At 61.8% G+C, this 12,461-nt stretch overlaps 1 protein-coding gene across 2 annotated transcripts in view; it reads left to right on the forward strand.

The window, feature by feature from the left end:
* Positions 1-564: 564 nt before the first annotated feature.
* The window catches only part of SLC7A5 (solute carrier family 7 member 5), a 33,054-nt gene continuing 21,157 nt past the window's right edge, over positions 565-12,461 (forward strand). Inside the window, exon 1 of one of the 2 annotated variants that reach the window (XM_033846352.2) lies at positions 565-1,193. In XM_033846352.2, the coding sequence (XP_033702243.1) occupies positions 662-1,193 (532 nt within the window). In that variant the 5' untranslated portion in view covers positions 565-661. The remainder of the gene's footprint in view (positions 1,194-12,461) is intronic. The other variant, XM_033846351.2, reaches the window with a different exon arrangement.

The raw sequence follows: 12,461 nt of genomic DNA on the forward strand, positions 1-12,461 counted from the left end.
CCTCAAGCTCCCCCCGAGGAGAGGTGGTTCTGATCATCTTAATACTTCTCAAGTCCCCAGGGTGAGCAGACCACGAGGGCGCCTACCACCTCGGGGCTGGGCGCCCGCCAGCGGAGCAAGCGTGCCTTCTTTGAGCCCCAAAGGCGCCCCAAATCCCATCCATCCTGTGCTGTGACCCCAGGTCGGCCCTGCTGCACCGCCCGCTCCCACACGAGCAGCGGGGTCCCCAGTGCGTGGGAGGGGCCACCGCGGGAGGGGGGCAGGGGCGACGAGGGAGCTAGCTAGGAAGGCAAGGAGCCCAGCGTTCCACGTGCGCGGGGAGGAGCTGGGATCCCCGGAACCACGTGGGGCCCGGACCGCCCGCCATGCTCCGCGGGACACCGCGAGCTCCACGTGCGCGGGGCGGGGCCGGCCGGTGCCTCTCAACAGAGGCGGACACCGAACCCCAGCCAGCCGAGTAAACCGCAGCGTGCAGGGCAGGGCGGGCGGCGCGGGCAGAGGGCGGGGCTTGGAGGGCGGGGCCGGCGGCGGCGTATAAAAGGCGCTGCGCGGAGCCGGTTAACGTAGTGGCCACGCCGGCAAAGCGGGTTCTCTCTGTTGGGTGGCGAGGGCCCCGTGTCCGGCCCTGCCCGGCCCTGTTCTGCGCGGCCGGCGCGGCAGCATGGCGGGCTCGGGCCCGAAGCGGCGCGCGGCTGCGGCCCCCGCGGCGGCCGAGGAGGAGGAGCGGCAGGCGCGGGAGCGGATGCTGGCGGCGCAGCGCGCGGATTGCGCGGAGGGCGAGGGTGTGACCCTGAAGCGCAACATCACGCTGCTCAATGGCGTGGCCATCATCGTGGGCACTATCATCGGCTCCGGCATCTTCGTGACGCCCACCGGCGTGCTCAAGGAGGCGGGCTCGCCGGGGCTGGCGCTGGTGGTTTGGGCCGTGTGCGGCGTGTTCTCCATCGTGGGCGCGCTTTGCTACGCAGAGCTCGGCACCACCATCACCAAGTCGGGCGGCGACTACGCCTACATGCTCGAGGTCTACGGCTCGCTGCCCGCCTTTCTCAAGCTCTGGATCGAGCTGCTCATCATCCGGCCCTCCTCGCAGTACATCGTGGCGCTCGTCTTCGCCACGTACTTGCTCAAGCCGCTCTTCCCCACCTGCCCGGTGCCCGAGGATGCCGCCAAGCTCGTGGCCTGCCTCTGCGTGCGTGAGTATCGGCCTCGGGACCCCGGCGGGCGGGTGGGTGGGGGGCGCCGAGCCGAGGCCGCCGCGCGCCCGCGTCCCGGGCCCCTCCCGGCACTCCTGGACCATGCTCACATTCCGCGGCCCCGGGCCGACCCCGCAGTTTTAGACTGAGGGCACTAGCCCCAGAACCCACGTGCGTTTCATTCATTCGTTTCCTCACCGCCTTGGGAATTCGGCAGACAGCAAGCAGGGTCTCCGCCCTGAGCCTCAGGCCGGAACTAACCTTTCCACTTAGTCCATCCAGAGCTCTTGGAGCTGAAGCAATATCCTTACTTTCTTGCAAGGCACCCACGTGGAGTGCTTGAATTTCAAAAGCCACTACCTGTCTGTTTGAGTTCCCAAGGGAAACTCCCTTTTTCAAGAGAGAAATCGTAGTTTAAAAAGAAAAATACCAAAAAAAAAACACCCCACACCTCATTCAAACCAGCTAATCAGGAAAGGCTGACTCATACAAAACCAAATAGTAATAAGATTCTGTGTGGGCAGTGAATGAGCTGCTCGCGTAGGCAGCAGTGTTGAGTGCCCTGAAGGTTGCCTAGTGAGTTGTAAAAGAGAGGTGCTTGGCTGAAACTTAAATGTGTGCAGGGTGGCTTTGGGGTCCCAAGCTGTGCTGAAACACAGCCATTGGGTACAGTCCAAATGTTGGTGGATAAGGCCCCAGTATGTTGGTGGAGGAGGTCCTGGTACGTTGGTGGGCTGTTTTCTGGTGGGATTTCAGGAAAAAAAAAAATCACTTGTACCAAAAGCCACGCAATTTTCTTTGCTTTGTGGCTGCTGCAGTTTTCCCCCTACCCCTTGGCGAACGTCTAAGGAGGCTTGCAAGACGGAAGTTTCCTGCTTTCAGAGCTGCCCCCTAATTTGAGGCTCTGTCTGCACCTTGACGGTGCACAGAAGTGCAGAGCTAACAGGGCTGGTTTGTGGTTTCTGTCCGAGCCCCAAGACTCAGGGGACTGTGCCATCCCTTGGAGCGGCTTCTGACCAGCAGGACATGCCGATGCTGTTGGGATTCTGAGCCTGGGGACCAGCTTCCCGCATAAGCTCACTGCGTGGTGGTGGTAGTGTTGAGGGGCTTTCAGAACTCTGAGGCACGCTCTGGGAAGTGGTGACCCCAGGAGACCTGACACCCTGACAGAGCAACTACGCTGTGGGGGGGGGGGAGCGTTTTGCCTTTTGGGGGAGTCTCAGCGATGAGGATCTCAGCTTATAAAAACTTTTGGTCCAAATCTAGGAATAGTCACAGCAACAGTCGATCTGCCTGAGGACGGGGAACCTGTGGCTTCTGGTGGGCTTCTCAGACGGTGCTTTGGGCTGAGTAAGGAAAAGCCCCAATTAAAGAATTTTAATTGTGCGATTTTCATCATTGCTAGGTCTTATTTAATGTTTCGGCCCGGGACGTAATGACGTGATACTGCCTTTAAAGGGCCCACTTTCTAGTCTTGGAAAATGGATGCCTTACTTTCTTAAACTTCTAGGTTTAAGCAGGTAAAGGCTCGGGGTGGATTCTGGAGGGGCTGTGGCGGGTACACCCTCACCAAGACTCCGGTCACCAGCGTGGAGGGTCACGTGAACAGCACCCCTTTGGGTGTGAGCTGGGTGTTTGTTGCTTTTTCTGATGGAAAGGAGGTTTTCAGTAACAAAAAGGGATACGTTGTCTGCAGGAGTGAGCGCTAGTCTAGAGCCTGCTGTGTCTAGAGGGGGACGTGGGCCTGTCCGAGGCTGGCGGAACTCGGAGCCGCTGGCCCGGGCTGCTCTCGGGGGCACAGAGAAAGGTTGTGGCCATGCAGGGAGGGGGCCTGCTCTGCGGGGTGCCTGAGAAGGCGGCAAAAAGCCACAAAGTTTCTGAATGTTGTTCGATTCTTGCACACAGGGTGGGTTCTAGAACTTCTCCTCGAGAGGAGAAAGGACCCTCTGCGTCGCGTGCTCCCTGAGCCCCTCCCCACAGGGGGCACGTGCACCCCTGGCCCAGCAGCCCGTGCTGGTGCCTCACGAGCGGCCCCGGGCCTGCTCTTTGAACAGTGTATCCTGGGTTCAGAAGCCACGCTCTTCTCGGTGTTGCTAGTGGACCGTTCCTGTCCCCTGGTCTCGCCCCAGGACAGCTCCTTTCTGCTTGTTGTGACTCAGTTTGGCTTTGGTGCTTAGAATGATCCCACTGACAGTATAGACGGGGGGAGGGGACGAGCCCCTTTTCTGGTAGGTCTGACGAAATGGGGCCCTCTCATGGCGTGGCCCTGGTGTTTCCATGTTTTTAACGAGCCATGAAGGTGAGAGAGGGACACGAGCCCCGTGACTCTTTGCCGATGGCCCCGGGAGTTTGGTTTGCATGGGTTATCTATCGCTTAGCGAGAACTTGGTAGCGTTAGTTTGAGATTCAGGGGACACTGGGTTTATCTTTGCGACAGAAGTCTCTCGGGAGAGGTGAGGCTCTCGCCTGGCCGGGTTTTCGTCTGCGATGTCTCTAGCCTTCCTGGCCGCCTCTCTCTCTGATGGGTCCAGGGGGATCTGGAGAGGCTGGACGAGGCATACACAGAGAGGAGCTGCCCAGGGCAGGTACCTGGGAGCCACTGTGGTTCAGAAACAGCTGCGACCTAACTGAGTCCTTTATCTCATGGAGAAGAAGGGAAGGCGTCTGAACAGGCTCCCATCTCCCTCTGCCAGATGGGGCCCTGTCTGAGTTGTGGTCACTCCCGCCCAGGACACGCAGGTGTCAGGGAAGTGGCTGCAGGCCTGGCCGCCCGCCCTTCTCCCTCTCCCACTGCGGAGGACGGCCGCCCGGACCCCCCAGTTGTCATGCACGTCACCCGTCCATCTTGTAGAACCTGGCAGGTCTGCTGGTGGCCAGGAGTGGGACTCTGCGTCCCCTTCCGGCTTGGTGGCCCTCGGTGTGGCCTGCAAAGCGCTTCCTTCCTGCCTTCTCACAGGGGACAGAGCGGGTTGCCCAGGCTCCCCTAGATGAGCTGCCGCCGCCCCAGTCACCCTTCCTCCCGCAGACCTGCGTGGAGTGGGGGCAGGGGGTCCTCAGCTGTTGTTCCTCTAGCGACCCGTGACCTGAGATATTTTCCACTGGTGTCAGGCAAAGAGCCTGCGTTCTGCACGTGGACAGACCCGGGTTCTGATTTGAGGAATTCGCGGGCCCTCCTAGCCTCAGTTTCCGCATCTGACATGGGGGTTCGTGGGGGGTGTCTGTGAGGAGCCTCGGCCACTGCGTGTCTAACGAGCATGGCATCCGGGGACCCCGGTCACATGGCGGCTGTGCCCTCCTTCTGGCGTTCGCCCTTGACCTCTTGAGCCGCCCTGCAAACTGCTCTCCTCCCCTCTATTAGCGGAAAGAAGGAAGGAGAGCGTTGGAGAGGAGGGAGGCCAGCGTCTCCCTGTCAGGAGCGGAGCTTAGCTGCCCATCGCACAGGCGGCACCGCGGCCCTGCCGGGGGCGGGGGGGGGGGTGGCCCCGCCCAGGGCTGGGGCACAGCTGTCCCCCGCAGGGGAGGGTGCAGATGAGGCAGGGGTTTGGTGGCTGGGGGTGAGCCGTGGCCAGCTGGCTCCAGGCTAAGTTGGTCGTTGGGGTCATGAGCCGAAGGGGGTGGGGGGTGGCAGCACACCCTCTCCCCCAGGCTTCCCGGCGTGTCCACCGCTGTGTCCCCGGGCTTCAAACCAGGCCTGTCACAGCGAGGCCGGCACACAGCCCGAGGCCGGCTCAGGGTGTCTGGACGCCTGCCAGCCGCCCGGCCTGAACCCCTCGCCACGTGAAGCAGAGGCTTCTGGGTGTTTCCAAGGAGCTGGCAACCCCAGAATCGCGAGCTGTGAGCTGAGTGTAGACGATAGCATGGTAATTAGCCCTGAAATCCGACTTCCTGGGCCAGACATGAAAGCGCTCCGGCTCGAGTCACGGGGCGTGGCGGGTACTTCACAGAGCGCATGACTGAGGGAGGGCGTTTCTGACCCTTTTCCTCTGGGTCACGGACCCCTTTGATGATCCCATGGAATGTGCAGACCCTGCTCAGAGGTGTCCACCCTGCTCGTTCACCCCAGACTCGCGGTGAGAGCTTCCCAGAACCCCGGGGCCCCGTCCGGGTTGGGAGCCTCCCCCCGCCCCCCAAGAGCAGTGCCCCCATCACGGCATAAACGGCCCAGCCTTTGAAATCAGTGTCGTCACCCCCACTGTACAGCCAGGGAGACTGCGGCGCGGTGGGCGGGAGCCGGGGCTGTGGTGCCCTTCCCCTCCGGAGCTGCCTCTCTCATCCGGCGTGGGGACACGGCCGTGTCCGTGCTGGGGGTATCAGGCGTCCGGGACAGTGTCGGTCGCCATGTCCAGGCGCCAGGTCTTCAGGGGCACACACTAGTGGATCTGGGGTGTATGTGTGTCCTGGGCTCTCCGGGAAGCACTGCCCCCGCACTGTGGGGAGTCGGACCCCTTATAGGAAACCATCTAGAAAAACCTCCGTCTTCTTCTCAGAACTTTGCAAACGAGCTTCCAGGGCAGGGTGGCTGACAGGTGCCCCATGGGTTTCATCTACCCAGTGGCCACGGGCCCTGTCCCATGCCCACGCTGGCCTCCAGTTCCTGTCCCCTCCGGTGACTCACAGCAGGTGCCGGGGACCGGGGGGCACGTGATTCCACACCCCCAGTCAGTCAGGGTAACCTTCCCGGGCCCTTGTCTGGATTACTGACTGGGGGAGCTGCCCAGAGTACGCCTGTCCCCACCAACGGGCCTTGTCCTGTCCTCTCCCCCCAGCAGGACCACTGCCCAGTCCAGCAGCTTCTTGGCTCGATGGTTGGGGTCCCCTGTACCTCCTGGCAGGAGTTCCCCACCCAGCTCTCTCCTCGGTCCTGGCAGGATCCTGCATTCTTGCTTGGGAGTGGGGGTTGACCGGGCAGCCGGAGGGAGGGGTGGTTTCCCCCCTTGCCTGTGTGTCCAGACCTGCCTTCAGGCAGGGGCGTCCTCCGGGCTGCGCCACCCTCCCCCCCGGGGGATGCGCCTGCTCTGGGAAGCCTCCGGCCTGCTGCAGGGAACCCAATCTGCCCTCTGCGTCACCCTGACCTTGGCTGCTGGCTGGCAGCCTGATCGTCTGTGAGTCGCCCCGAGTGTAGCCAGTACGGAACCGAGGCCCCTGCCCAGAGACGTGGGCCCGTGGCCCCCCGTAACCCCGTGGCCCCCTAGCGCTTTGTCCCTGTCCACGTGAGCTGCCCAAGGCCGGTACAAGATTCAGCCCTCGGCATGGACGCTGGCTGCAGGGCTGTGTCCTCAGCTGGTCCCCTTCTAGGGCACCCTGTCAGCCTGAGTCAGCTGGCAGGCCTGCGAGGGCCCTGGCTCCGGCTCTCCGGCTGCGTGACCCGGGGCCTGGGTGCTGGGCCTCGCGGGGCCTGTGTTTCAGAGCCTGGAGCACGGTGGGGTGATCACGTTGTGCCTGCAGAGGGCGTGTGATTGCCCGGCCGTCACGGCGAGGGTCTGGTGTTGGAGGGACTGCAGGGACGCAGCACGACAGCAGGTGTGTCTGACACAGCGGCAGTTGGAGGGGCCCTGGCTGGGCACCCCACACAGCAGCAACACCCCACGCGTTACCAGCCGTGGTGTCAGACCCCTTCAGAGCTGAGGGAAAGGACGAGGCGGGGGTGGGGTGCGTGTGGCTGGGAGGGACGTGGGGAGAGAAGCTGCCCCCAGGTGGCCTGTTCCAGGAGGGGCTGACAGCTCGGGCTGAGGGGCCGGGTTCGGGGGTCTGGGTGGGGAGGGAAGGTCACCAGAGTCCGGTTATGAGCACTTATTCCCGGGTCGGGGGGTTGGGGGGCCAGCTCACCTGCTGAGGCACAGAGGGTCGTCGAGGGTCCATGTCTGGCCTCATCCCGGGTGACCAGGATTGCCCTCTCGCTGTGTGGGTAGGGACTCTCAGCCCGGGCTGTTGTCCAGGGTCGTAGGGTTCTGAAGTCAGCCCTGCCAGGCCCCCCCCCACCCCCCAACCGCGACAGCCTGCTTCTGTGCCCCCCACCCAGCCGTCCCCTCCCCTCCACGGGTGTCAGTAGCTGTGTGTTCGTGGTGGGTGGGGCCCTGTGGGACTTGCTCTGGTTGGTGGGTCTCTTCCCTGGCTGCACCTTGGACCACATGGTCAGAGGACTGACGCCCAGGCCCTCCCAGGCAGAGCCAGGCCTGTAATAGTGCATACAGTGTGTGCTGGGGGAGCCAGGGGGGGGAACCTGTCACGGGCAGCTGGGGTTGAAGACCCCCGTCAAGTGGCCAGAACATGGGAGTGGGACTTAGGAGGCCTGGGCGTCCTCACCCCACTCCCCTGGTGACTGCTGTGTGACTTCCGGCACATTGGACAACCTCTCTGAGCTCCACTGACCCCCAACTAGCAAATGAGGGGGCTGGGTGGATGCTGCAGTGTCCTCTCACCCTCAGGTGCTGCAGCAGGTTTGGGTGGGTGGCGGGGGGATTCCAGACCACAGAGGTGCGAGCCAGGGATGGAGACTAACCACGGAGTCCCCTGCACACACAGCCTCAGCCGTCCTCAGCGCGTCTTTACTCAGCAGGCGTGCCTGTCGGCATGTCTGCATGTTAAAACGCACCCGTGGGGCCAGCAGCAGTATTCCTATTTAGCTGATGAGGAAACAGAGGCTCAGACCTGCTGAGTAACCTGCCCAAGGTCACACAGCATGTTAGAAATCAGGGCCAACTTGGAGGGGGGCTCCCTCCTATGGGCCTGGCTGTCCTTGGGGCTGGGGGTGGAGGCGGGGGGACCTTTGGGAACCTCTGTATTCTGCAGGGCTCTGCTTCAGAAGAACCAAAGAAAGTGAGACTTGAGGGGTTTCTGCTAACTTCAGGGCTCGGGTGTCAGCAGATCTCAGAGTGAACTGAATCTGCCTTTTTCTGGTGTGTTTTGTTTATTATTATTATTTTTAATTTATTTATTTTTGTTTTTGGCTGTGTTTGGGTCTTCATTGCTGCGCAGGGGCTACTCTTCGTTGCGGTGCACGAGCTTCTCATTGCGGTGGCTTCTCTTGTTGTGGAGCACGGGCTCTAGGCGCGCGGGCTTCAGAAAGTGTGGCACGTGGGCTCCCAGTAGTTGCGGCACGTGGGCTCAGTAGTTGTGGCTCGCGGGCTCTAGAGCGCAGCCTCAGTAGTTGTGGTGCACGGGCTTAGTTGCTCCACGGCATGTGGGATCTTCCCAGACTAGGGATCAAACCTGTGTCCCCTGCCTTGGCAGGCAGACTCCCAACCACTGCGCCTCCAGGGAAGTCCTGGTGTGTTTTGAAATGAAGTGTCAGCCCTGTTCCTGATGCGCGCTGAGACCCCCACCACCAAGCAGGGGGAGCTCTGTAGCCAGGCGTCATCCAGCCCCAGTTAAAAATGGAAAACGTGAAACACGTTCCAGGGCTGGTCGCATTTGAAAATGTGACTCGGCCTGTTAGCAGTTCTTTTTGCAGGAAATCAGTGGCTCGACAAGGGTGGGGGTGTTGGAGGGGCATCGTCCCAACTGGACTGAGGTGTGGCATCCGTTGGCTCCTGTGGCCACTGCCTCTCTCCGCGGAGATCAGACACTGGAATTGGAGCCCTTGGTCCCACCTGAGCAGCCCCTGCCCCTGAGAATTCCTTCATTTTCTTTCCGTTTTCCAGACTCTCTGGAGGCTCCGATCTGGAGTGGCCGGTGGTGGGGTCCTGGGTGGGCCAGGAGCTGGACTGTCACCCTGAGCGGGCTCTGTATTTGAGCGCGCCTGGAAGCGAGGTCGGCCTTCTCAGGTGTTCGGGGTACAGTTGGGTCCTGTGCGTGCACTCTCTTAGAGCCAGTCAAGGTGAATTACACGTCGTGAAGTCACCCACTGGTTCTCCCTGAACTGTCAGAAATACAGGTTCTCGGGCCTGCCCAGTCAGACGCTCTGGGTTGCGGGAACCTGTTTTACGAGGTCCTCAGGGATTCTGATAGGCTCCGGGGTGGGGGGGAGACCTATCTGTTATTAGGAGGCAGCAGAGTTAGGGCAGGAGGGGAAGGTGCTGGGTTGTGGAGGCACAGGCCATCGGGGGGGGGGGCCGGGCCTGGGGTGGAGGGGGCTCTCACCAAGCCCAGCGGATATCTGGGTGTCCAGGACCAGAGTGGAGGCCCCGATGCACCAGGCACCCACTGTGAACGCCGGGTCCCCGTGTGCTGGGCGGTTTTGGACAGTAGAGTAAAGGCAGGACAAGAACGCCAGAGCGACTGGACACTTTGTCGGTGGTCACTCTCCCAGCCGCCTGGATCACGCAAGCCCAGGCTTTCCCTGGCCACAGTCGAGGAGCCTCGGCCCACCTGCAGCCGGGGCTCCGGGTCCAGGTGCCCAGCGGGTGCAGCTGTTTGGCGGGTAGAGCTCCGGACGGCAGGTGGGCCGGCTGCCTGGGCCCAGGGCTCGTCCGGCCTCAGTCACGGTAGTCAGCTCCTGCTGCTCTCCGGCCCTGTGACAGCTGCTGCCCCAAGAGACCGGGCTGGCCCGGCTTCCTGCAGCAGGCCCCGCCTGCCAGCCACTTCCGCTCCTGTCTCGGGGGCCGCCAGGGGCCTGCCGGCAGAGCTGCGGGTAAAACGGGGCTCCTCTGCCTGGCGTCTCGGCCCCTCCCACCTGTGTGGGGTGGCAGTTACCGCTGGGCCTCAGACTGGCTTTGTCTCAAGCATTGGCCCTTTTTCTTAGGCGTCCTGAAGCCACGTACAGAAAGCACCTTCTTCAGAGACTCATTTGAGGACGCCACCGGCGGCTTCGTAGGACTCACTTGGTAGTGAGGTTCTAGGCTCTGGGGCTCTGACCCGTGGACCCTGCATGAAACCCAAGTGATACCTGCACTCCCCTTTCCATCCTGGAGGGGGACGGTCCCTACAGACGCTGGGCCGGGGACGAGGGAGGGTCCACGGCTGCGGCCCCATCAGAGACGTGGGGACAGTAGGTGGGTTTTCTGATGAGTGGGGGGCCAGCCAGTCCCCAGGTGCTCTGCTTTCAGATGGTTCTCTTGGCCTCGGTCATGCCGTTGTCTGGTGTGTTTGTCCTCGAGTCAGCAGAGGGGGTGAGGGTGAGGGGACCCCCGGGAGTGCCGGGGACGCTGAGTGATGGAGAGCACGCAGCAGGTGCTCACACTTGGCCCTCGTTGCCGGGTTTGTTGAAGATTTTGTTACTGGCAATACACAAAGTCCAGGGGCAGCCCTGGTCACTGGGCCTGATAAATCCCAGCAGGGTGTCACCCTCTGTCAGAGAGGGAAATGGATTTGGGTGTGTGGTTTCTTTTGTTTTTTATTTTAACTTAAAAAATTTTTAATTTTATTTTCGTGTATAGTTGATTAACAATGTTGTGTTAGTTTCAGGTGTACAGCAAAGTGATTCAGTTACACATACACACATATCTATTTTTTTTCAAATTCTTTTCTCATTTAGGTTGTTACAGAATATTGAGCAGAGGAACTTCCCTGGTGGTCCAGTGGTTAAGGCTCCGCGCTTCCACTGCAGGGGGTGCGGGTTCGGGGAACTAAGATTTGGGTGTGTTTTTTGTATTTTGTTTTGTTTTGTTCTGGTGTTTTAAAACGAAAACAGGTCCCCTTGCCTTTCAAGCTCTCCCTTGCGAGTGAGACAGCCCGTCGGCTGCGCAGCGTGTACCAAGGGGCTGGGAGGCTGGCCCTCAGTGGCTGACAGCTGACAGCAGCCTGTGTGTGAAGAGTTATCATCAGGAGGTGGACCCTGGGGCCTGGAGAGTGAGATAACCGGTCAGGCCGGGGTGAGAGGTCACGTCAGGCAAGGCTGGGCAGGAGCCTTTGGGAACTGCTCAGATAAGCGCCCTCCCAGAGACTGGTGGCACCCGTCCCATTTGTACGCTGGTGGGCCGAGCAGTGGCAGCTCCCCACCGGCCACCCTGTGCTCAGGGTCTGGGAGGGTCCCGGAGGCGCTACCCAAGGGGGGTCCTGAGAAATAACAGATGGGGGAGCTGCCGTGCATCCCCGAGCCCGTGGGCCAGCCCCTGTCCTCGGCCCGGGTGGCCCCCTGGGCACGTGTGGCCCTTGCGGTCTGCAGACAGGACTCTGAACTCAAGCCACCTGGTCCGCCAGGCCGCAACTGGAGTTGGCGCTCATGGCCCGCCCGGCTCTAAGTGTGACCAGCTGTCCCCAGGGCCATGGGGTGAGAGCAGCCCAGGAGGCCAGCCAAGGGGTTCTCCCTCCCCCACTGGGCAGCACTTCCTGCTGTCTCGGGCACGAGGATGGGGTACGGGTGGAGCCCCTGGGGTGGGGGGCGGTGGACCAGGGTGTGAGTGCGAGTTCGTGGGTCCGTTGGCAGAGGAACGGTGACTTTGCAGAGGGTGGCGGGCCGTCCAGCACAGCCCCGGGGCCCCCGGCTCATTTGCGAGGTTGAGCTGGGGTGCCCCTGCAGGCCAGCTAGGTGACTGTGTCACGGCGGGATGAGGGCAGGACAGGCACAGCCCTGAAGGGCGGGCTTCCCGCTTGGCCTGTGGCACCAGCCGCCAGGCCCCGCCTGCTCCCGCCTTCTGCACGCAGCCCACTGCCGCTCCTCTCCGGAGGCCGCTGGGCTCTATCTCCCCGGCCCCAGCTGTTGCGGGGTGCTTATCTGGGGGTGCTGGCACGGGGAACCCCGAGGGGGCCGGCTGCCAGCCGGGGTGCCCTCCCGCCAGTGTGCTGGCCTCACCCAGCAGCCCGCCTGCGGGTGCGCTGGGGGAGACTGTCCTCCCCCTGCCACGCAGCGCAGATGGGGGTACTGCCGGGAGTAGTGGTAGTGGCAGCAGCAGACCCTGTGTGACACCGGAGCCTCTCGTGTCCCTGTCACCCCCCTCCGTCCTGCGGGTGTGGAAGCTGAGGCTCTGAAGAGTCAGGCACCTTGTCCAGGTGACGGGGCCTAAACCAGTGTTGCCGAGAGGCAAATCCAGCCTCCCAGACAGCCTCCCAGCACTGCTTTCCTTAAGGCTGAGAGACACGGGCCCTAGTGAATCCCCTGATTTACTTTAGATTCTGTTTCATTTCGGAGTTTTTTAGAAAGGACACTGGGGAGGATAATAAAGCGTTTGTTTACTCATCAGCTGAAGTCCGTGGACATTAAAGTTTCATCATATGTCTCAGTTCTTCTTTCTATAAAGGAAATGAATATTACAAAGTCCACTTTGTTCTGGGATCCAGCCCATTCCCCTCCCTACTGCAGACGGCCAGCCCGGCCTTGCCTGTCCACTCTCTGACACGGAGCTGAGCTCAAGGAACAATACCCTCTGTCCACAGGGGCTCGGACACCTGCCG

Source organism: Tursiops truncatus, chromosome 19 (genome assembly GCF_011762595.2).
Source record: "Tursiops truncatus isolate mTurTru1 chromosome 19, mTurTru1.mat.Y, whole genome shotgun sequence".
Taxonomy (NCBI): Eukaryota; Metazoa; Chordata; class Mammalia; order Artiodactyla; family Delphinidae; genus Tursiops; species Tursiops truncatus.